At 29.2% G+C, this 26,551-nt stretch overlaps 2 protein-coding genes and 1 long non-coding RNA gene across 3 annotated transcripts; all 3 read left to right on the top strand.

The window, feature by feature from the left end:
- The first annotated feature begins 8,180 nt into the window (after positions 1-8,180).
- On the top strand, positions 8,181-26,309 carry LOC108726404 (paramyosin, long form). Its single transcript, XM_018453947.1, has 16 exons — positions 8,181-8,316; positions 9,741-9,797; positions 12,383-12,469; positions 12,591-12,757; positions 15,797-16,034; positions 16,117-16,236; positions 16,587-16,736; positions 16,866-17,012; positions 17,127-17,343; positions 17,617-17,744; positions 18,344-18,456; positions 23,300-23,495; positions 23,572-23,700; positions 23,865-24,236; positions 25,027-25,471; positions 25,661-26,309. The coding sequence occupies exons 1-15, from the start codon at positions 8,197-8,199 to the stop codon at positions 25,417-25,419; spliced, it is 2,634 nt and encodes an 877-aa protein (XP_018309449.1). The 5' UTR covers positions 8,181-8,196; the 3' UTR covers positions 25,420-25,471; positions 25,661-26,309.
- Positions 8,923-9,673, top strand: LOC108726406 (uncharacterized). The gene is made up of 2 exons (XR_001936798.1): positions 8,923-9,443; positions 9,533-9,673. It is a non-coding gene; the product is annotated as an uncharacterized lncRNA (long non-coding RNA).
- Positions 20,474-22,883, top strand: LOC108726405 (paramyosin, short form). The gene is made up of 2 exons (XM_018453948.1): positions 20,474-20,820; positions 22,212-22,883. Exons 1-2 carry the CDS (start codon positions 20,503-20,505, stop codon positions 22,803-22,805), a joined length of 912 nt encoding a protein of 303 aa, XP_018309450.1. The 5' UTR covers positions 20,474-20,502; the 3' UTR covers positions 22,806-22,883.
- Positions 26,310-26,551: the final 242 nt, after the last annotated feature.

Raw genomic sequence — 26,551 nt, 5'->3', positions numbered from 1 at the left:
TTAAATTCACACACAATTTTATTTTCTGATAATAATATACACGCATATTTTGTATACAACATTTTGGAATATTATCATTTTTATAAAATTCTTTGATTAAACAGAGATTACTTTTTTTTAACAAAACTTTACAATTTAAAGTTTCTTTAAAAACAATTGTAATATTTTTATAAACAAAAGTATTTTTATAAACAAAAGTAAACACCAATATTTTTATAAACAAAAGTAAACACTAATATTTTTGTAAATATTTTAAATTAAAAATTTATTAATTTTAATCATATGTCTGTTTTTCATTTTTCTCACCAGATATTAAAACATAAATATTTTTTTATTCGTTGTTATATGTATGAAAAATTTAAAACATTGAAGATGTAAGATTTTTGTAAAAAAGAATTAAATAAAAATTTTTTAATCTGCGTATAATTTGATAGATTTAATCAGTAATTATATAACTAAACATAATAGTATAATTATATACTCTAAAGCAAAAAAAATCGTCAACTATACTTAAATTTATTTAAACATAAAATAACAATAATATGTCTAATAACTATATAATGAATATTTAAGATTTATAAAATTAATCAATGATTTAACAATTTAAATAAAAGCAATATTTATAATTTTAAATTCGTTTCTTTGATTTTGTTAATGTTAAGTTTGAACTGTTTAATTTCATTTATTTTACAATCTTATTATTCTTAACCGCGCCAATATCTTTATTGACCATTCCTATCATCATATTACTATAACATATTAAATTACCTACTATTTATGAAATCTAATTAACATTTGATTATTATATTACAGCTAACTGGACTTTGTGCTGCCAGCCCTCGTGAAGCATTAGAGTAATATTGTCTTTTGCTAGATATCAAATGATAAATACTGTACTTGAAGAAAGATCTAAAGCAAAGTTATCGATGGAGACTGTAGAAAATTATAATACTCAAGTTGAAAGCTTTCTAAATCGGTGGCGCTACAAGAATGTTCTCAAAAATTTTACAAAGCTTCAGATTGACAACAATGCTACAAAAAAATGGCTTCTATTCTTGACTTCATTATATATTTAAAAAAATAGCGTCTGTGTTAATTAAATATATAATTTTAGATATAGCATAGAATATTTAAGATTCTTTTTAAAAAAAAAAGTATATAAGAAAGGTAGATAAATTTAACTTAAATCACAAAAAGAAAGAAAAAAAAAAGATGTTTTAAAATTTGGTAAAAATGACATTGTATAGGTAATAAATAACAATATCAAACGTAATTTATATCTACATTGCTTATCAATTCAATATGATTAATTAATATTTAGTAATTATATTTATTAATGATACAACGTGCTCTATTTTAATTATCTCTGTATATATATATATATATATATATATATGATACACAGATAATGTTCCCATGTTTAGTTTCTCTTCTCTCAGTTTTATATTTTTAAAGAATTTAAACTAAATTTAGGCTTTTAATTAAAAAAATCATTATATTTTTCGAGCTTCCATTTTAAAATAAAATAAATATATTTAACAATTTTTGTAATTGTAATTAAACGAAGATTTTATGCTTTAAATTAAATTTGAAATTAGTTGATCTTGAAATAGTTAAACTAAGTTAAATATCTATTTACATGTATAAAATTTAATTCTGATTCTTAATTACATTACTGTTTGTAACATTCAGCAATACAAGACATCAGCTCAATGAAACCTGTTATTCTTTTAAAGTTTAACCATGACGTGTTTTAAAGACTATCTTAAAGAAGAAAATATCTGGAATATTTAGTACATTACGTTAATATCCTTATATATATATTACATGGACATGATTGGAACCCGCTGCAGAATAAAACCGAAAGGAATGTAAGACATAAACTCGTTACCGAGATTTAGATCCATATTTGTGATGACAATGATAAATTCTTCATAATCCTCATACACGTGCCACGAGTTAAATGCAATCACATACTCGATGCTGGTAATTAATTATAAACAGTACGATATAAGAATCGTGAAAAGAGCCAGACGATCCCTGCTTTTACGCCGTATATCTCAAAATATTTCATTTTTAATATAATGTTTGCATTATTTTATTACATAATAAGTTAATAAGAATAAGAATATCAATGTTTCTTTTTTAGTTTACTTACATAATTCTAAAATTGATACAATTTGAAATTCTTATATTATGACAATGTACCTTTAAGATTTATAAAAATATTTTTGTTTCTCTCACGCTCTTTAAGCGCGAATGAAGCAACAAGTAATTGAAGAAGTTAAATATTAAATTTAAAAAGTTATCTTCGCTACAGGATGTATCAAAATAAAAATAAAAAGTTATCATAAAAAATTAACACGTAATTAACGAGGAGTTTATATTTTGTATAACCACTTATCCTACTTTCTCATGTGGATATAGAAGAGTATTATTCAGATAAGAATAGAGTGACTTAGTCATCCCGAATCTCTCTGCGGCAATGTCGAAAAACTTTCGTCTGGGTTTTTCGTGACTATTTTGGACGATGATTCACCATTTCGAAGAATCATAAATATCTCCAATAAATAAATTAATGTTTCATATAAGAAATTAATATTTCATTTTTAATGTTAAAAGATAAAGAGTTTGTATAATAGACAATGTTTAACTACTATATATATATATATATAGTATATACACATATATGTGTGTGTGTGTGTGTATAACGCAAATAAAGTATTTTATATTAAATTAGATTTATTAAGGATTATTGGAATTTATAAAAAAGAGCTTAAGATTAACATAAGAATTTATAATATAAAAATTATATCTCTTTCATGTTCGATAATATTATGTCTGGCGCAATTATGTGCAATTTGCGATGAAGATTGTAATATATATTAGCACGGCAACTCAATTTACATCTTAAAAGAAGAGTAAATCGTCTTGTTTACGATTGTGAAACTATTTTCAAAAATCATTGTCATATAAGTGGTCGGTTACTTAAATGTTGTATAATTCTTGCATGTTATTTTAATAATTATGTAAATTATTATAACAAATATTCAAATCCTTAATCGCAAAATGTAAATTATAACGATAGAATGAAATGTAATTATATCCAATTTCGATTTTCTCGGCCAGATGCAGTTGTATGTTTTAATAAATTTAGCAACTTCATCTCATTAGTAAGAAGTTTCTAGCGATTACTTAAAAAGCCACCTGTTGACCTCTTCCTGAATCCTAAACCCATGTATTCTCTATAATTATATGCGAAATGTGTATAACAGGTGCGGAATTGGAAGAAACAGTCGAAGGTGTTATAATATAGGACACGATATATTAATAAAATAGAACACGATATTAATAAATTATGACAAATTCAAAAGCATGCCTTATGTACGTTTTATAACAACTATTTATTATTATATATTCAGTATTCAGATAGTAAACAAAAGAATTTTATATAAACACATTTATAGCATTTATCAGCTTGAAGTTGTTAAAAAATGATTAAATACAATTTTTTAATTCTTCTAAGCGCAAAAATATTTTAATAAGAGAAGTACTTCGGTTTTTATAATAATAATAATAATAATAATTAGAATAAAGAAGGTGCAATCATGTCAAAATAATAAATTATAATTACTCAATATAAAACAAAGAATTTTGTGACTTATTCTGATGAAATAATAAAACTGTGTAGCATGTAACCTTAGAATGACAAAGCAATTAATTCCATCAGATTAATAAGATTATAGATAGGCGTAAAAATAAAAGCAATGCAATTATAGTAAATAAGAAAATAATTTAATTCGAACTATTTCACAGATAACTAAACGATAATACTAATTGTAAAAAGAAAAGATGTAAAAATAAATTAAAAAGAAAGGTAAAATAAATAAAGATATTTAGTGATATAGTAGATAAAATAGATTCACTATTAATTTTTTAAGAAATTTTTATAAATTTAAGAAAATTTTATAATTTTATATGGAGACATTTTCATATAAATATAAACTAGTTCTTGCAGTCGTGTAAAAATAAAAATATACGCCAAAGGCTCAAAGTAGGTATGACTTCACATTTTTAAATATCTTTGGCTTGCTCCTTAATTTATAAAATATGTTTTCATTTAAACATGTTAACAAAACAGAAAAATAAATAACCCTCTAGGGCATCATTTTATCATTAAAAAGCAATTTTTTTTACTGCTTTTACTAAAAATGCCTTATAAATGAACATTTATGTATTTATTCTTTTAATCTGCGTGCATTGAAATACAATCGACATATAGCCTTTCTGGCAGGTAGAGTACTATATTTCAGTGTTCAACGCCACATACATTTCCATCCTCAGTTCTTAATAAGCATAACCAATTTGCACAGACCCTGATATTATTTTGAATTTTTTTTATCCCGAATTTAATTTAAAGTAAATATTACAAATTTGCACTTACCCCTAGAAGAATTAATAAGAAACTATATATATATATATATAAACAAATAATAAAATTAGAAGAATATTACATATAAAATTAATGTTACAAATGAAAAAAGGAATATAAAAAAAATAAATATTTGTTTATAAATATAAATAAAAAAATATAATATAGGTAAATAAACTTCTTTACAAAAACAAGAACTATTATTTTAAATATCATTAATTATTAAATATATTATTAAATATATTATCATTAATTATTAAATATATTATCATTAATTATTAAATATATTATTAAATATATTATTAAATATATGTACTGGGGATAAATAAGGGAAAGTGATTGAGAGATTTAGAAAGAAAAAAATGAGGATGCGACTAGCCTGCTTGAAAAAAATAAGTAGAGAAGAGAATGCACACATGAGAAAGTTATTTTCGCGTTTGGTCTGACGATGTGCTACCTCTTCTCTCTGACACCTGAAATTCTCCACCAGATCGAGCCACATACTCAATAAAAGTGGCGGTGAAGGATGAAGAAGGGGATGAACATGCAGAGAAGGGGCCAATCTCAAATTACTGGTGAGCTCCGGGCTAGGCCAACCAAGCATTTTTGCCCACCATCGCCCGACGACCTTTTATAGACACTCGTCGGTAGTGGGGCAAAGTGGGAGGAAATTGTGTGAAAACTGGCAATCCGACGGAAAAAGAGGCACCCGGAACGACTATGCGATTTTGCTCTGACCGATATCAGAAAACAGGAACTTTATTGAAGCACAGATACTAAAGCAGCATAAAGTAGTTTTTACTCTTTCCACTAATCAAATTGATTGCATTTTTTGCAAAGAAATTGTAAAATAACATTTCAGAAATATCAGAACTGAATACCTACGAAATAGTTAACAATTTCGTCAGAAAAAAAATAGAAATATAGAAATGTGTGTTAGAAATTGGGTGCATACTTTTGTAATTTTACTTATTAAGTCACTAAATAAAAACAGTAATCCGATGAAAAATTAAAATGATGTACAATTGTTTTACTTAAACATATCGGTTTTTTTTTTGTATAAACATATAAAAGTATATATATCATAATCTTTAATTATAATCTTATTATGAAAATGTTAGTTCATAAAATACAATTCTAAGAGCAAAAAAGAGAAAGAGAGAGAAAGAGAGAGAGAGAGAGAAAGCGGGAGATGAAATTGTTTGTAATTTTAATCATTTTAATAAATAATTAAAAAACTTCAAGCGTTCTGTTTAATTTGAAGTGATAACTGCCTGCCTATATTCGCGTTTCTCATTGTCACATTGTCAACAACATTGTCTGTAAATACCAAAATGTCTGGCGCAATTTTAGGTTTGCAAAAAGACCAAGAAATTCTAACAACCTCATGAAAACAAATTAGTTAAATGCAGAATTGAAATAATAGAGTTATTACTATTTTTGTAATTTATACATAGTATACTATATTAATAAAATGCATTTACAATTAGTGTAGCATTAATTTATTCAATATAATATAAAATGTATTATTAATATGACAAATAAAATAAATTTATTTAAAACAAATTTTTTTTACTAAAATATAAATATAATTTATTTCATGCTATTATTAATAACGTGTAGCATATTAATTTTACAACAATATAAATATTTATTATTGCATACATTCTAATGCATGTTGTAAACAAACTAAACATATAAAATAATATAACATTTATTAGATATCTACATCTTAAAAAAGTTTTTTTATTTGTTCATTTTGCAACATTTACGAACATTAAATATTATATTAACAATTAACACTGATGTACATTTTTTTACCATAGGTTTATTTTAAATTAAACTTATATGTATATATGTATGTGTATATATGTATATACATAGGTATATATGCTTAAAAATATATACAACTCTTCACTGCCAACTTTCGCCCACTTTCGATAAATGTATCTAAATAAAAATATTCATATCGGTTATAATATGCGCCATTACAAAATTACTAACAAATGAATCTGATCTAAAAACAACTAATATTGTTGTGACATATGCTGATGACTAAATGTTAAATAGTTTGACATCTTTTTCTTTTATCATTCGACTCCTCTACTACACTTGTGAGTAGATAGATCGCTGAATGAGTCGACATGAGCTCGTTGTTTCATTGACTGAACTAAGAATATTCTACTCTATATGTCTTTCTTTTCAAGTACACAATATTAAGTTAATTCGGGCAATTTTATGCGTAAGAATTCGAAAAACCATCTTTAGAAAATAGTTACTGAATGAATATCAACTTATAGGGATGAAAATCAATTTGAGATTATAATTGTAATTGATAGAATATTTTCAGAAATAAAAAATAATTATATCTACCTATAGTATCGTATGCCTAATAATTTGTATAATTTGTACGATATCACATATTTTTTTATGTTAAACAGAAAATAAGATTTTAAATTATCAATAACACTGTCTGACAAAATTTGACCCCTTTGCAACATAAATATGAATAATCTCTTACCCATACAGCACCAAACTTCTAAAGACATTCATAGATCATTTTAAGAATGTACAAATATTCTTAGAACGTTCATATACGTTCATATACGTTCTATTAATGTCGTGTGCTATCTGAGTAGATATATTTTTGCTTGCTGAACATGAACCCAAATTTGGTTATTATAATTTTAAGAAAAATGGTAGGTTAAATAGATAGAAATACATCAGAAAAGACTCTTCATATTCATATTAAAAAAATGATGTTAGTATAATAAGTAAGAAAAATCAAGTTGTACATAATATAAATAGGTGCGTTTTAAATGATATTCTGAAAATATTTATAAATAGGAAAATGCAAACCGAGCTTTAAGTTTAAGGACAGTGAACTGACATATACATATATATATCTTTTGAAAAGAAGGACAGCAAATAGAGCGTAACTAAGGTCTCTTGTCACATCCATCTAAATCTGCCTATGCACGAAACTTTAGTTGATATATTTCCTGCGGATTATTAATCATTTCCTCTCTCTCTCTCTCTCATATTGCCTTTAAATACCCACCTCTCTAAACACATATAATCAATTATTTTATAATTCAATCCATAAAATATTTTGAAACATTCAAGTAACAAAAAACCCTTTTCTAATACAATATTTTGGAATTCAAGTAGCAAGCTAATGTTCAAAAATTCAGAGAATACCGGAGAACGCAATCTTTGATAACACAATTTGAAACTCATGTAACATAATAAAGATCATTAAAGAATGACATCCTCTGCTCAGTACCTTCGTCACCGTAGTCGGCCAAGCCGAAGTCGATTTGGCAACTACCTTTAGACAACGTGGGCGTCCAGCGTGGTTTAGTGGTTTCCTCGGCGATGATGAAGACGACAAGAACAACGACGGTGACGAACATGTTCACCATTCCTGGTGGGGATCCAACATCAATGCGCTTGCGTCGGTCGTCATTTTGACGAAGCCATGGAACAGCCGGCGCGCCATACGAACGACGACGGGTCGCGCACTACGAGTAGGGCGCTGGTCGGCTCCGAAACCCCGAAGAAGAGGAAGAAGAAGACTGTGGAAGAAGTGGAGTGGACGTACCAACGATTGAGGCCGAGGCGATTTGACTTATCCGGCGGAAAGGAAAACCGTTATAGGCGGAGGGTGTCCAAACTAAAAATCCACGAGAGGACTTGAGTCCCGCAAAATACGAAAAAAGTCAAAAAATTGTTGAAGACAAGTAGAGGACAAAAAGAGAAAAATGTCGGCTTCAGCGGTTGCTAAAACCTCTAAATACACGTACCGCTCTGCCGGTGGTGCGGGTACTGCCGATGTTAGCATCGAATATAGCGCCGACCTGAGCGCTCTCAGCAGACTCGAGGTAGGTCCTGCAAAAAAGCCTCTGATATGATGTCCTTCGGTAGGAGAGAGAACAACAGCGATGATAAAAATTAAAAGTAATGTATATTTCTTCAATTGCTTATTACCAACTTTTAAATACTACCTTCTAATTATATTTTAAATAAATCGGATGAGATTATTTATAAATCTATAATGCCTTTAGAAAGTTAAATTGCCTAAAAGTAATTAAAAATAATTAAAAATAAAAATTAATTCGAAATAATTACTGCTCCTTCAGAGAGAGAAAAATTTAGCTTAATAATAGTTTAAATAAACTTGGCAAAATTAAAATAATTAAATAATCCGGAAAATTTATAACGAGAAACGCTTTAAATAAATTTGTGATTTAATATACTTTTCACACAACATATTTAATAATGAATTTCAACAAAATATTTTTTGTACAATACGAAACAGTTACAAATTCTCATATTTCACTAAAATCATTTTACAATATAAATATATTTAATAATCGTAAAAATCGGAAGTAACCATTTTCCTTAAAAATACGGAAAGCTATGTTGAAATCAGAATTTTAAATAAATCAACGAGATTTATCAGTTCATTTAATTGATATTGTAACGATTACATCTATGTATGATGAAGCGAATAAAAGAAGAATCTATCGACAGACGTTTTCCACCATTTCCTGAGGAAACGCACGGTCGCATCTATTAATCACTATGTTGTAATGAAGATAAAACTTCAACAAAAGTTTCCGTACATCATTAAAACGTTGGCTATCAGTGATACGTAATGGATTCGAATAATCGTGGAGCAGTGACCAATCGCGAAGGTGAACTACGAAAGTTCAGTGACCATAAAAGATGTTAGTGCCAATCCAACGAGGAAGCAAAGTGTACGACGTTCTGTAGCTATCGGATTGCTCGTGCACGAAAATAGTCGGTGAAATATCGGTCTGAAATGACGATCATGCCAAGGCGCTAGATCGATACCACTTTGAGATACCGTCTGCCAATGCTTGCTAAGTCCATAAGATACTTTGGCCCATCTTTCTTCAGACCTAAGGATATGCCTTTTCTAGGACGTATTCCATCTCAAGAGAAGTATAAAGGAGAAATATAGTCGCCTCTCTACAATGACCAAGTAAGATCATTTCTTCATCCCTTGCAAGTGGCCTGGCTTCTCTTGGAGCAATCTAACGTTAATGAGCGCCTTTCTTGAAATAATCTCAGCCGAACGGTTTAAAGACGCGCTAAGCAGACATCGCGACGTCGTTCTCTCCTTCTACCGAGGACGAATCTATTCTACGGAGGTCGTCCGTCTTTCCGAAATACCGAGCCTCCACTCTTGGATATTTTCGTCGAATGATTACGTAAAGCGTCGACCCTCTATAACGGGCGCCATGTAATATCCTCTAATACTTATTGCCTCTCTTTTCAGGACAAAATCCGCCTACTACAGGATGATCTGGAGTCTGAGAGAGAGCTGCGTCAGAGGGTGAGTTTCATGAATGTTTTTATACCCTTACAGTATTTGAAGCTTCTTAATCGCAATGGCGGACATCGAGCGCCTGCTGTGACGTTTCATATCAAATTCTTCATAATGTTAGGATTATATTTTATGAAATTCTACTATATATAGAAGCAAATAAATGATTGAATGATTAGATTAACTATTTTATATACATTCTTTTATTGAAAAATTATAAGACGTTAAAGTATTTAGATAAACTATTATAGATTATATTTTTGTTGATATATAATAATTCAATTGAATATTATTTAGTTTATTAAATAATTAAGAATTAACGTAGGCGCTTAATACATTATTTAATTATTACATCATAATAATATTAAAATGTAGCACTAATAATAATAAATAGGTTTTTATTTGGTATGTTTATTTAAAAAAATACTTACTTAAAGGACACGTGTATTTTATAACAAACATAATTAAAAGAAAATGGAAGATGATAAAAATTCTACTTGTAATTTAAAATTTACAATACAATATTCAAAACGTGCTTGATCAAAGAGAATTATGTTGATCGAACGAAATTACAATCTTATATCTTACTCTTCAGATATCATTAATTGAAAATGGAAGGGATCTAAGAATGCTAATTCATTGCAAAATGGATCGCAGTAGGTCGAATTGTCCAGCTCTTGAGTTTGTATTCAACACTGTTCGCCTACTTTCATAAACGAGGAAAACTTTATCATACAGAATCTTCACAAAAATTTGAACGGTTTATAATTGAAATGTTTCAATCTTATATAGAGAAGATTTGTACAAACACAAACTTAAAAGAGAATACAAAATTTTTTTATAATTATTTAAAAATAATTTAATTCCATCTGCATAAACAGAAAGATATATCTTGTTTCTTACATACCACAAATTAGAACTAATTTCTTTACTTATTAAAAAGTTCTAATTAAAAAAACGTACAGTTTTATGAAATTTCATACACATCTGATGAGATCGTACATTACAAAAATTACATTCTTTAGTTATAATATTCATCTATAGTTACTCATGTGTAACTAAAAAGGCACAGCGGACTTCAAATAGAGAATTACATTTTATAAGAACTTCTCAGATTTCATTACCTGTCAGAATTCCACAGAGATCGGATTGGTGTATAACGGACGCCGTAATACGTGTATTGAACAATTGCCAAAAATTTTCCTCGAGTTTCAAAGCTATAAACCTCGAAAATTTATATGACGCGTTACAGCGCACGGTGTACGCTTTCAGAACACCTTACATATCTTTGTTTAAACGTGAATGCATCATATTTAAAAATTGCTAATCTCTTTTGAATATTGGACCGTTATACAAAAGCATACAGTTAATTTAATTTCTTACGATACGCTTACATAGATGCATAAACACATGACAATTTAATTTTATCATCAAACAGCGAGTGTGTTATATAACTGTAATAAAATTTCAAAGAAACAAAATTTTAATTCACATACGTGTTTTATATTAAATTCCAATAACAGTTGCCTTTATTAAATATCTGAAATAATACTAATTAAGATAATAATAAAACAATTTCATGTAATATTGTGATAGCAGTATCGTGATCTTTCTTTTTCCCGTTAAACGCTTCGTTTGTAATATGAATAAGACTCTCAATATAGATACGCCGCGCTCAAAAATAGATCGTCCTATTCACGATGTGAAGTAACCTGACGTCAAGCTACCACTTAAGATACTGTGGCAAAGTACGCTGTCATGCAATTTCTTTGATCAAAATAATAACCATAACTTCACTGCATTTGTCACAAGATTCATTCCTAAGGATCTAATTTCACATTTAATTATATAACGCATAGGTTACATAAGAGAATATATAATATAAAAACGTTTTTAAACTTTTAAAAAAATATATTTTAATTAAAAAATTTTATTATTTATTGTTTATTTTATTTCAATTATTTAAAAGAAGTAGTATAAAATAATATATCTGGAAGTATAAAAAGTAATTATATTATTTTTTTCATCAATTTTAATTTAAACGTTATTTTTTAATTATTGTAAAAACATATTAAGAGCTTTCCTATTTAGCTATACATCCCGCTAAACGTAAAGTACCCAAGGAATACATCAAGTCAAGAGATGTTATTTTGACTTTCTCATGATTTGTTGTGTTCTTTTATTTTGACGTCATGAAGATCAAACTGATGACTTTTGATTACAAAATTTGTTTATTGATATTAAGAATCAAAATAAAGTCATTTTGATTTTTTGTTGACTCTTATGTGTTCCTTAGGTAATAGTAACATTACATCAATATTATAATTTGTCACTCAATACGATATAAATATAATGAAATATAACATACGCTGTATGTAATATTGTTGAGAAGATTATAATATTGGACTTGTAATATCACTATTACTTTATCGTTTAGAGAAATATCCTTATTGCATTCTTATTTAATTAATAATTTATTTTAAAAGTTAGTCCCTTTGGAATATGGACCTTATATAAAATTTAAACTTATAAATTTAAATCATAAATTTGAAAATTATCTATTCATTTTTTCACAAGAATTTACAATCTTACAGATCGAACGCGAGCGCGCTGATTTAAGCGTGCAAGTCATCCAATTGTCTGAACGTCTCGAAGAGGCTGAGGGTGGCGCCGAATCTCAAGTAAGTTAAAATTTTACTAACTCTTTTATTAACTCTTTTGTTTAGGTCAACTGCAGTTACAAAAAGTAGTATTAAATAGCTAAACATAAATTATGCACAAATTAATAATTTTCTCGCTTAGTTTGAGATCAACAAGAAGAGGGACATGGAACTGGCCAAGCTGCGTAAACTACTCGAAGATGTCCATATTGAGAGCGAGGAGACCGCACATCTCTTGCGCAAAAAGCATCAGGAGGTCGTCGTCGACTTTCAAGATCAGATTGATCAGCTTTCTAAAGCACGCGCCAGGTTAGTAACAAGAAACACCGTAATTAATGGAACTCTGTCCATCACTTAAACGCTAATATAATAAGTAGCTAATATTATAAGATAACATAATAATAAGTTTGTTAAAAATTCATTAATAATTTTTTAATCATTATTTGACTCGTTATTAAGTGTTTATAGATTCAATTAGGTACATTTCAATTAAACATAGCTTAAGTTTATAAATTTAATATTTCTATTAGAAATTAATTGACCATTAGAAATTAATTAACCAAGACCAGAACTCCGTACATTTCAGAAAGTGCACGGACACGTGCACATTCGCGATCACAAAGCAGCCGCAATGTAAACGTTTGTTAATCTTCTGTTTAAAACGGGAGCGCGCATAAGCGTGTTGCCAGGGAACATCAATAAACAGCTGAGAACTGGCCGGAAATTCGGCGCGTAGCAAATAGCGGTTTCATAAGGAAGCGTCCCGCAATGTGGAAAAGACAGGACGCTAATAGGGAGGAAGCGTAATGAATCACGATGTCACGTGGGTAATTATAACGCGGCTCGTCACAAACGAGAGTGACTATATGTAAGAAAGTTTGTGCGAATTATACAAGTCGCACTGGCCACAGTCCAAACCAGAAAATGACTCGCAACTGAAATACACGAAGATTCAGTACCTCGGCTCTTCTAAACATAGTCGCTTCATCGAGACGCCGGTTCTGTCGTCCGTACAAGGACGATGACAGCCCTGGAAACACGCGTTAATTAGATCGCTAATTGGCCGCGCAATGAAACGTCCGTGACCGCTTTTAGTTCCGCTTCTTTTCAGTAGCTTTCGATTAAAAAGAAAATGTTTAAAGGAAAACAATTACTTTTCAGACAATCGCATGAACTGTCTGAAAAGCAAAGCTTCGTTCTTCGCCATTCCAAAAACATTCTAAATAATATTCTGAAATAAAATTAAGCAATCTTAAAAACATGTACAAAATATAATTGTTATAATTAAAAAATATATAATAAATTGTATAATAAATTATATAATAATCGAAACTTATATAATTAATCGCTATCAATATTTAAATCTTTAGTACATATTATTCCTTTCAAAAGGATGACACATTTAAATATAATCTCAAACTTTGTATACTACTATTTCCTATACAGTCCCTGATGAAAATAAAAATTGGAGCGTAAGTTGAATGTAATGGGACAGTAATAGAAGCATAAACGAAGCGTAAACGTCTCTTTTACATTTCGTTGTTTCAATTTTCACCTTCTAAAAGCTCCGTTTATGCTTCTATTACTTTCCCATTATATTCGACTTACGCTCCGATTTTTATTTTCACCAGGGCACACTTTATGTGGGGACGTTCTCTAGATGTCTTTTGGATATTACGTGAAAGTCTGTGCTGTATAGATTATAACGGATTAACTTTGATTCAAGTTATATAATGGATAAAAATATGTATAATATGTTTAAAATTTTGTTACATAAAAATTGGAAATTGTTGTAACATAATTACAACCCATAGAATATACTTTATTCAATGAATGTCCTAGGAACATCCTTAGGATTTAGGACGTTTTTAGAATGTTCCTTGGAAGTCTGTGCTTTGTGGAAATACTTATGTTATTGTGTCAGAAATCCTTTAAAAGAATACTGATTTTCCAGAATTTAATTTGAAACAGCTACACATAGTTGCTAAAAATAATAAGTAATCAGTACAGCTGTTACCTCGCTTCAGAAATCGAACGACGCAAGTAGTACCAAATATATCTCGATTACATTTTCTTTATGATTCACTACCGATTATAAATCGTAACCCACGCAACGACATTGACAAAATTTTTGAATATTGTAAAAATAGAAGAATCAATTTACAAATATAACATAGTCATCCATATTCTCTCAATAATCTTGTATTATATATTTTTGATAATTTTTATTCCAACTTCATCTATTGTTATCTATTATTGCATATTTTTTGTCTTTGACCAATCTTAAAGGCCATGGCACATAAAAAAAACTTAAAACTTAAGCAGTAAGCGAATCGATCAATCACAATAGAGACCGTAAGATCATAACGTAAGCAGTAACGAATCCAACATGTTGATATTCTTACTGCTTAAGTCTTAAATTTTTTTATGTGTCATGGCCTTAAGACATTTCTTCCAAAAATTAACTTCTTCGTGTCTTAAAATGATACCACTCAAAAAGAAGAATTTTTATCTGTTCATGAAATGAACTTGTGAAGGGTGTATGATAAGTCTCACTGTGCAAATATTCTTTTTCTTTCTCAGTACAAAAACATACTGATGTCTTCCTCTATTTCCCTCGTGCGTTTCTCGTTCTCTGTCTCGCTTCTGCTCGCACAGCTTATGACTATTTTTAACCGTACGAGTCGCGCGGTAATCCACAACCCCAACGTTGGCGCGCCATATTAGTACACGCGACCAGCCAGAGAACCCCCACTATTTTCAGAATCGGCTAACTGACATCTTACACCCTCTATCGCTTGTAGGAGTAAATCCAGATTATCCAAATTTTTTCATATTCCTTTCAGAAAAATGAAATTGCTCATAATGTTCTTTTCAATGTATGCATTACATGTGGAGAACACGCGACAAGATGTTGAACTATACTTTGTTTAGATATATGTATTATTATTACAATTTAAACATCTATGTTTCTTTTTCCTTTTATATCTAATGTTATTAATGTGTTTTACAGAATTTTTCAATTATTTTTAAGAAATTAATAGAAGTATAAAAAATATTATTTTAATGTCTTAAAATTATATATATATATACATAATTATATATATATTTATATATAAAAATATAACTATCTTACTTTATATAATAAGTAGATTCATTCTCTTTCTCTTTTTCCCTCTTCCTCCGTCTTCTTAACTGAATTGTATCGAAGTTTAATGTTGCTTCTTGCACAACACACACATAACACAATAACAACACGCACACACACACATGTACAAGTATTATATTTAAATAATAAAATAAAAGTCTAAAAATGAGTTTCTTAGCGAAATTATTTTATGATTTCAGGGCTGATAAGGAAAAATCGAAATTCCAGCAGGAAGTGTATGAGCTCCTCGCCCAACTTGACAATGTTACTAAAGAAAAATTGATGTCAATAAAAACAGTCGAGAAACTCGAGATACACATATCTGAATTGAACGTCAAAATTGAGGAATTAAACCGTACGATTGTCGATATCACCAGTCATAAAACTCGGCTGTCTCAAGAGAATATTGAATTAGTCAAAGAGGTGCAAGATCTGAAGGTAAAGCGATAGACATTTTACAATTTAGAGCGTATAATTTTTAATCTACTGTAAATCGCTAATTACTCAAATAAAATTCTAGGTGAACATCGAGAACGTTACTTATCTAAAGACGCAAATCGCAGGTCAACTTGAAGATGCTCGCCGTCGTCTTGAAGATGAAGAACGTCGTCGTGCATTGGTCGAAGCTTCTTTGCACCAGGTATAATATTATCGATTTCGATAATTTCCTTTAAAATGAATAACTTATCTTAAATATTTATATAATTTGTCTTAAATATTTATATACAATATGATGTATACATATACAGGATACTTTAACTTTGCCATCGAAATAACTTACTTCAAGTATCTTACATAAATTTACTGCATTAATATTCCTTATAAAAATTTAAAAAAAATAGAAAAATCAGCTATTAATATTCTATTTTTTATTGCAAATATTGAAAAGAATAGCTGAAATTCAGTAATTAACAATACTATTTTGTTAATTAAAAGAAATAAATATTAGAAATAAATACAATTAGATATAATTATCACTATGGATTACAGGTCGAAGTGGAATTGGAGTCGGTTCGCGTCCAATTGGAAGAAGAATCTGAAGCACGTTTGGATATCGAACGTCAATTGGTCAGGGCTAATGGAGAAGTCTCAGTATGGAGATCAAAATATGAAACCGAGGCTAACGCTCGTATCGAAGAGGTAATAAACATATTTATCACAAAAATATAATTTTGTCAATTTAATAATTGTTTCTTCATATCTTTATCACATTAATATCAAAATCAGAAATGACAATTACTAATAAATACTTAACATAATTTTACACAGGTAGAAGAACTTCGTCGCAAATATACTGCTCGTATCCAAGAACAAGAAGAACAAATCGAAACCTTGCTTGTAAAGATCAATAATCTTGAGAAGCAGAAATCACGCTTGCAATCCGAAGTGGAGGTCTTGATTATTGACTTAGAAAAAGTAAGATTTAATTATATTCCAGCTTTGTATTGACATATCTTTTCTGAAAAACAAATATTTTATATTCTTAAAAATATAAAAATTTCTCATATTCTTATAATTTTTTTCTTTAAGGCCAATGGAACAGCTCGTGAACTTCAAAAACGTGTTGAACATCTTGAGAAAATCAATATAGAATTGAAGACTCGCTTGGACGAAACTCTTGCCATGTATGAACAAAGCCAGCGCGATCTCCGCAATAAACAACAAGAACTACAACGTGTAAATGCTGAACTTGATAAGACCCGTGAATTGAAAGATCAATTGGCCCGTGAGAACAAGAAACTTGGAGGTGATTGTTATTGTTTTTCAAATATTTTTAAAATATACAATCCGAAAATACAGTAGCAATCATAAATTGTGAATTTCTATAAAAAATTATTATATTCTAGAAGTTTATACGTTCTTGACAAAATTGAAGTTTCTCTTTATATTATTCAATCGGAGCTTCCTTTTGAATAGAATAAATATTTTTTGCAAAGAGTAGAAAACTATTTACATAATTATTTAGATAATTAAATTGTAAAATTAAATCATTAATTTTATAATAATAACATTTATATAGATGATCTTAGCGACGCAAAGAATCAATTGGCTGACATGAATCGAAGACTCCATGAATTGGAGCTGGAACTTCGCCGATTGGAGAACGAACGCGAAGAATTAGCTGCTGCCTACAAGGAAGCTGAAGCAGTGAGTAACCATTCATGTTTGTATATGAATACCGTGAATATTATTCTAATTGCAATCAAAAAAATATAAAACTATTAACAGTAATATTTGTAATAAAAAAATTTTGTAAATAATTTTAGATTTATGAAAGTCTTAAAGAGTTTTAGTTTTACGTAACAATATAAAATTAGTTTTAGTATTATTATTTTATTTGAAATTAGGATTCTTCAAATATTTGAAAGTAAAACAGTAGTTTGCTACAATATAAAAAATAAATTCTTTTATTAATCAATAAGAATCTTATTTTAAGACCATATATGTGAGAACACAATTGATAAACTAGAAGCCTATATCGGTCGAAGCTAGATCTTTTAATGCTTTAAATTATTTTTAATGTGAATTATATTCTTTTACTAATATTTTTTATAAATATTATATTTAGTAAAATAAATATAAACATTTCTGAAATAAATCCAAATTAGACTTCAAGAAACAACTCATTAATGATAGAAATTAAAATAAGTTCTTGGTAATAAATATTATTCTAAGAATAATTAAATCAAATATAACATCAATCATATAACAAATAAAATATTAAATAAAGGAAAATTTGATATAAGGGCCGCAAAATTGAAGAGCAACGTGCTCAAAGATTGTCAGCCGAATTGAGTCAATTGCGTCATGAGTTTGAGCGTCGTATTGCTGAAAAGGACGAAGAAATTGAAGCTATTCGGTAAGTTCTTAACAATAACTTTTCGCATTGTTTCTTTTATGAAAAATTAAGTTTAAAGAAATGAAAAAAATTGCCTGTATATAATTATATATATGTATATAATTCAATATATATATTTATATATATGACATATAAACAAATTTGTCTTTCTTTCTTCAAACTTAATTTTTTATAAAAAAAGACAATGCAAAAATTATTCTTTTAATTCTTTTTTAAGTGTTTTTGTTATTATTACTATTTTTTGTACCAAATGAAAATTTTACAAAAAAAAAGATATATAAACATGTACGGATATATGTACATACATGAACATATTTCGTACATAATTATATATATTTAAATGTATATATTTAAATATATATTTAAATACATATTTTATATATATTTATATATTCATTTGTATATTCACATATTTATATATCTCATATAAAAAAATTTTTATTAGGTAATATTAATTAATTAACCTTTTTATTTATTTAATAAAGTTACAACAACTCATAATGTTATTATATGTAGATTTTTTTATTATTTCTTATTACTTTCAAATGTGCTATTCTCTGTGCAACATTCTTCAATTAAAATTACATACTTTTTAAAGAAAGAAAGCTATATTCTATTAATTTAAAATAAGATTTACTTTATTCTAACCTGGAAAGAAAAAGAAAATTATTTTTAAAAATATTGTACCAATGTGTGCGCAATTGTGTTAATATAAAAAAAGTCTCTTTTGCTTAAATAAGTTTACTTTAACTTTTAATAAAGCTATGTTATACATTACTTGCGCGTGATTTTTATTAGAATTTCAATTTTATAATTACATCGTATAATATAGTAATTTATTTCTATAATTTTCAATTTTCTAATAATTACACAGTACCTAATCAGTAATGCAAATTGCTAAAAATATTATAATGTATGCGATATAGTAAAACGTATAAGTGTTAATTGTATTATTAAAGACCGCGTATTATATAATCAATTCTAATTTTGACCAGCCATCGTAAGTCGAAGTGTTATTATTAACACACATAACGAAATGTTGTTAAATTTATCAATGATCGATTCATACATTTAATGATGTAAGCAATTTCTTTACACGATTTTTACTCATCTATTTACCTAAGAAAATCAAAATAATGTCAATTTGACGTCATATTAATAAATTTATGTCATTTTTTGGTCATGATAAAAATTTCGATCTCAGATGATCTAAGAATGACTTTATATAATAATATATATATATATATTATATATATGACGTAAATTCATTAATATGATGTCAAATTGACATTATTTTGATTTTCTTGTTCTCCTTGGGTATATATGATAAAGAATAAGATATGATATTGTTACATTTATAGACATATTTTATTTAAAAAAAGCTCTTTTTTAATAAAAAGTTTCATTTTACAAAATCAGAGTAAAGATAGACTACAAGAGAAATCGTCTATCTACTACAAATTATTCTACAATGAGAATAAATTTCATATAAACATATAAATTATGCTTTGCGATATATATAGCATTAAAATTTATTATGGTCATTTATTCTGGTCGCTAACATTAACGCTGAAATAAAATGGATGGTATAATAAGACACATCAGAGATTGATATTAATAAGGACAGATGATGACAATATATATGACAATACGATTCTATTAATAAGTGCAATAAATACGATCAGTCATGATCTAATTATTGAGAGGTACTGCTGATTGGTTGTTCTCGATGTGGCAATCGCAACGAAAACTACAAAAGATACCACCTAACTATCGACCCAATTTTTATCAACGATCCTATTGCAAGTGTCACCATCATCTGTACATCTGTTCATAGAAAGCATAAATGCATAAAAAAATATATCAATAAATTAGATTAAAAATCGGAAACCTGACAATAACAGAATATAATCGAATTGTCAAGAAACAAAAAATTTTAAGAGACGACTGTCTGAAAAATCCTTTACATCAATTATATTTTTCTATAAATCTTTAATAATAAAAAATAAAACAAACATTGTGTAGACGTCTAAAACTTTATAAAAAATGACAAGTTATATGCCTCCAAATCATATGCCGTTGGAATCAAAATGGCGGCATTATCCAACGTATATCTACTCAAGAAATTACGGATACGGAATAAATTATTATCAACCAATGATTGATTATATAGATTCCAAGCGAATCGCTTCAAAGTCATCTGTAGCAGAACTTGAAAGAAGAATAGAATTACCTGAATTACCTTGGTCTGACAGTAGAGTCTTATGGGAAGACAAAAAAGTACAACCCTATACGAGAGATGATCTTATTAAATATGCAATTGACGCTGAGGACGAAGCCAGAGATCACCTATCTCGTTTTAAGGTACGGTACTAGCGAGAAAAGTGCTGATAAGTTTTTGCAAAGAGGAATTTTTGGGAAATATGAGGCAATCCGTTCTCCGAGTGCCGCGCGCCTTGGCGACTGTTCGACCTTTTCGGTTTCTAAATTTGGTGCCGCGGGAGAGGTTGCTTCGTTTCAAGTGGCAATGATCAAAGACGTGTGCATAGAAGCCGTGCGTAATTGGTGTCATTATTGACGTCGTTGCATTTTTTTTAGTAACGCAACTTATTTTTCGAGCAGAAATATGCAATAATAACGTATTATTTCTTCTTTTATTTAATTTCGTATACGTAACAAATAAAAATTAATTGTCTAACAAATTTGCTTCTTTGACTTATTCTTAAATTTTCTTTTATATATCATTAATAAAATGACATTGGAAATAATATAAAATTCATTTACAAAAAATAGATTTTAAAGACATTCAAAAAATGTGAGAAATTTTATAATTCAAATAAGTTGTATGAACTTATTTATTGCAATAGTATAAATAAATTGTTTACATTGTTACTTAAACGCATCATTCTGATATCTGTTGTTACTAAATAAATAAATAATTATTTAGTATATATCTAAAAGTTAAATATATAACAAACAATATATATAACGATTTATAAAATAAATTAAAACAGTTTATGTTTGTATTTATACTTTTATATGCAATCGTGCATACTGTCTTAAAGAATTCTAGTATAGCTAATATAGTCAATATAACACAAATAATATTTTTAATAATTTTTATAATATTGAAGATATTTTCTCTAAAAAATAATAATAATTACTTTTTGTCGAACAACTAGTATATCTTAATATTCCTTTGAACCTAAATAGGAAATTTAATTGTAACGTAATATGTAATACAATCTTAAAAGCAATGTTTATATACCTAGAGAGGAAACAGCTTTTCTACACTAGCATACTTTAATAAAACTTTCCTAAATAATTCACTGCAGAGGTTTCCTATATCAGTTTAGAAGAACTATCCGAGCTAATAAAAATATCGCGAAATGCTGCACCGAATGATTTCTTGGCATCCTATTATTTGGACCATTTCTCGTAGTCGTGATTAAATCAGAATAGTTTGCCAAATTGTACAGAACAAAAATCCATCTCTGTTCCCGGACGAAAGGGACAGTAGGTGTTCGGTGTATTGGCAGTCGTTTTTGAATCTCTCAAGAGGGTCGGTCATGAGTGGCGCCGATTACTTTCGCATTCTGGACCGCTGCGGCTAAGTTTAGGTGACCACATCGCACAAGTGCGCGTGCACGACGGAAAACGGTGGTGCCCGTTAGATGTGCGCATAGAAAAACACGAGCGACCAACGTGCGACATAAAATTGACGCTGACCATCTGTCTGCCTGACGTGCCCGAAGATAGCAAATCGCTCGGACTTCAGCCTGGCCAAGACCGTGCAGGCCAGCCGCGTGACCAAGGAGATCTTTCCGCGTACCGGAAAGGACCTGAAAAGACTACCCATGCCGTTGATGTTCGCCAGCACTCGTGCCCACAGCGAGGTCAAGGAGATCCAGCAGGAAGCGATGAGCAATATTAAGTTGCAGGCATTGAAAGATGTTCAGATGATGACCGAGGTGAATGACGCGCTGAAGCATGCTAAAAGTTTCCATGGAAAATCTGCGAAAGCAATAGAATTCCATCTGAGAACAGAGGCGCTGAAAAATCTGTCCAAGAGCCAGGAGTTGGCTGATATCCGAAAATTCCAAAAGGAGACCGCGCATTCTCTCTGGGACGACACGGTACACAGCAGATTGATGAACGAAAGGGCTAAGGTTCTAATTGATGAGGACAAGTTGACGCAGCCATTTAATACGCTCAGCAGGGAGCTGCGCGGATTCGAGCAGAAGTCCAGCAATTATTTTCTAGATAAGAGGTATCAAGATCGTGCAAGACGGGAACTTTTGTATGGGTGTCGAGGATGCGAGTATTATAATGTTAAGCGTGGTAGATAGGTAAGAGTTGCGACGTTATGATCGAGTTCTCAGTAAAAAAAAAGGTACAATATTTTAATTTTTAGAAAAGAATAAAAATGCGTGAAATAGAAATAAATGGTTTTAATAATTGATATTTGATTTTATGTCTAGAAGAAATTTATTTCTCTAATAATAACTTATTTTAGTATCCCCTTATCCTATAATATTATGTTCTCTCATTATCAATCGATTTTCAAAAACGCGGAAAAATTGTATAAAAGCAGCCGAAAATTAAATCCCAGGATGGATAAAGTAAATCGATGGACATCAAAATGATAACAAGTAGGGGGGACCAAATATTAAATACTAGACGTATCAAAATTGTTTGGAAATAGTGTAACCAATAAAATGTCATTCTTAAATTCCGAAGAATAGCACTGTGACTGAAAATTTAATTGTTTAAATAATATTTATCAAAATAGAGAGAATAAAAAAATTATATTTGATATGTTTACATCAAATGAAATTCATAGTAAACAGACCAGCATCGAAATCGAGCAACTGAATGCCCGTGTGGTGGAAGCTGAGACGAGGTTGAAGACCGAAGTTCAGCGTATAAAGAAGAAGCTCCAGATTCAAATCACCGAGCTGGAATTGTCTTTGGATGTCGCCAACAAGAACAACATTGATTTACAGAAGACTATTAAGAAGCAATCTCTCACTTTGACCGTAATATCGACACTTCCATTTGCCAATATGTCTAAAATAGCAACCATCCTATACGTTTAATTATTTTATTTTTCAGGAATTACAAGCTCATTACGACGAAATACAGCGCCAGTTGCAAGTGACCCTGGATCAACTGGGCATTAGTCAACGTCGTCTCCAATCATTGACGGTTGAGCTCGAGGAAATCCGCGGCAATTACGAATCTGTAAGTAGAGGAATTGATTTGAAGCACTTAACTTGAAAGAGACTGATTACAAAATGTGTTTAAAAAGTTTAGTTTATCCTCCGGATAAGCAAAGGTACGAATAAATACCACATTATATAAGCGTTACGTAATGGCTATGTATAAAGTATGAAATTGTGTTGAAGGCCCTGCGTGCGAAGAGGACTGTCGAGCAGCAATACGAGGAATCGGTTAGCCGTATCAACGAGCTAACTACAATCAACGTAAACATCGCTTCATCAAGGGCTAAATTGGAGCAAGAACTAGCCACTTTGGCTGGAGATTACGAAGAGGTCACTAAAGAATTGCGAGTTAGCGATGAGAGATATCAGAGAGTACAAAATGAACTCAAGCACACCGTTGAGATTGTCCATGAGGAACAAGAGCGTATTGTCAAAATTGAGGCTATCAAGAAGTCGCTGGAGATTGAGGTAAAGAATCTGTCCGTGAGATTGGAAGAGGTTGAGGCCAACGCCATTGTTGGAGGCAAGCGCATCATCAGCAAGCTCGAAGCCAGGGTGAGAAGAAAGATAAAATTTTTTTTCATTTTAATATTATATCATTTTCTTACTTCGAAAGTAACACAACTAAAAAAATGTGATTTTCGAGTTATCATTAATGAGTTAGGTAAAAATTATTCTGTCAATTAACAAAGGTAAACTAATTTAAATTTACAGTCTGTTTATCAAATAGCACTTGTGTCTTAAGATTTTCAAAAAGATTATATCTTCTATAGAAAAGGCACATTTTAAGTTGTATCATTTTTGTAAAAAGAAAAGAAAGTATTTTACAGAAAATATTTAGAATTAAGACAGGTTTGATGATCAAAGTTTGAAGAAGAAATTATTTTATTTTAAATTCAATTATTTTAGCTAATTGAAGTAAATATAATAGTTAAACAATTCATGATATTTTGAGTTATGTTATTTTTAATGAATTATTCCAAATTTGTTATAATTTTATAAGATGTCGAAATCGCAATCCAGAAAGAATTATTTTTTAAGAGTTGTAAAATTAATTTTCTGTTATTATATATATAGTATATAATAACTATACATATTATATATATAGTTATGTATATTATATTGTAATTATATTATAGATAAATTTATAATTAAAAAATAATTAAATTTTTTTAATACAATTATATACAATTAAATATTAATATTAAAGTTTTATATAATTAAATAATGTAAATTTAATGTTCTGTTAAATATCTCGTTAACAATGCTTTTTTAGTACGTTAATATGATATTTATCAGTATTGGTTAATTTTTAATAAATTTCGTTTCTATAATTCTTGCATAGATTCGCGACCTGGAACTCGAGTTGGACGAAGAAAAACGCCGACACGCTGAGACTGTAAAGATACTTCGTAAGAAGGAGCGCAATATTAAGGAGGTAATGATTCAAGTTGAAGAGGACTCGAAGAACATCGCTTTGCTGCAGGAATCACTTGACAAAGCATCCCAGAAAGTCAGCATCTACAAGAGACAGCTGCAGGAACAAGAAGGCATGTCCCAACAAAGCGTTACTAGAGTCCGTCGATTCCAAAGAGAACTCGAGGCCGCGGAGGATCGCGCTGACACGGCAGAGAGCAATTTGACCATGATCCGCGCCAAACACCGCAGCTTTGTCACCACTTCAACCGTGCCCGGTTCCCAGGTATACCTCGTCCAGGAGACGAGGCAGGATCTGTAAAATAATCACCGTCACCTTACCCTTTACCACTTCGAACGTCGTCTTTATAAACGTATGTTTAATATAAAGTACGATACATAGAATAATGTAGAATAATTAGATTTTTTAAATAAATAGTAATTAATTATACAATTGAAGAATGAATTTTTTTATGACTGTGTAATATTAATGGATGACAAATTATACTTTGCAGTTATTTTTAAAAAATAAGAAAATATAAATTAGTACTTAATTTTGTCAGGCACATTGAACATCCTACGAGAAAAGAAGAAAGAAAAGGACGCGATATCCGTCATCACCGAGAGAGAGAGAGAGAGAGAGAGAGAGAGAGATAAAGAGAGTTTTCAACGGGCCGCAAACGTGTTATTTTCGAGGGGTTTAAATTGGAGCAACCAAAATACGCACCTATAAACATATAAATATCAATACGAATATAGTGCTCACTTTCACGTAACGACCCGTCGTAAATTCGAAATTACTTGGCCAACGAAATGCGATACATCGCAACGAAAACATTACATTAAAGAAAAATTAACGTTCACTATTTAAAAAATTTATTAAAACATCAAAAACGTTAAAGTTATAAGAATCAATATATCGTTTAATAAATGGATAAATAAAATTTAACTATCTTCTCGTCCTAATTATGTGAATATAATCGAACATAAGAACAGAGAAAACATAAAAAATTCAAGAAGAGAACAATGGCAATTTACATCCTTCTATACGCGCGTGTCGCAATTGTATTTAAATGGATAATTTTAATTCTATTCTATTACTATATAGATAGGTAACTATTGCCCATATACACGACTCTCACTATACAACATACACAATAACCTGTGTCAATATTAATTTAATAAATAAAGTGAAACACGTACGTACGGAAATGTTTGTGTACTTCATTTTTCACGTTTCTGAAAAACATTATCCTAAAAAATTTTATTAACCAGAGTTATTTTATAATCAAAATAATCAATAAAAAATGGATCAAAAGTTCTTTTTGATTTTAATAATTCTAATATATTTCCTATTGAATATATTAAGGTTATTGAACATAGCTATACAGAATTTATAATGTACAATATTTTAATGTATTTTGACTATTTAAATTTTACTGTTCGGTAATACA

The sequence above is a fragment of the Mycetomoellerius zeteki genome, unplaced genomic scaffold (assembly GCF_001594055.1).
Source record: "Mycetomoellerius zeteki isolate Tzet28-1 unplaced genomic scaffold, Tzet1.0 scaffold415, whole genome shotgun sequence".
In the NCBI taxonomy this organism is placed as follows: domain Eukaryota; kingdom Metazoa; phylum Arthropoda; class Insecta; order Hymenoptera; family Formicidae; genus Mycetomoellerius; species Mycetomoellerius zeteki.
Note: the sequence above shows the minus strand (reverse complement) of the source record. Positions and strands in the feature narration are given on the sequence as shown.

Excerpts from the sequence above, each read along its gene's own strand:
- LOC108726404 (XM_018453947.1), top strand. The coding sequence starts at position 8,197 with ATGTCGGCTTCAGCGGTTGCTAAAACCTCTAAATACACGTACCGCTCT. Across the intron at positions 16,237-16,586 it reads TCGAAGCTTCTTTGCACCAG|GTCGAAGTGGAATTGGAGTC; the intron begins GTATAATATTAT and ends TATGGATTACAG. Across the intron at positions 16,737-16,865 it reads CTAACGCTCGTATCGAAGAG|GTAGAAGAACTTCGTCGCAA; the intron begins GTAATAAACATA and ends AATTTTACACAG.
- LOC108726405 (XM_018453948.1), top strand. The coding sequence starts at position 20,503 with ATGACAAGTTATATGCCTCCAAATCATATGCCGTTGGAATCAAAATGG. Across the intron at positions 20,821-22,211 it reads ATCACCTATCTCGTTTTAAG|ATAGCAAATCGCTCGGACTT; the intron begins GTACGGTACTAG and ends ACGTGCCCGAAG.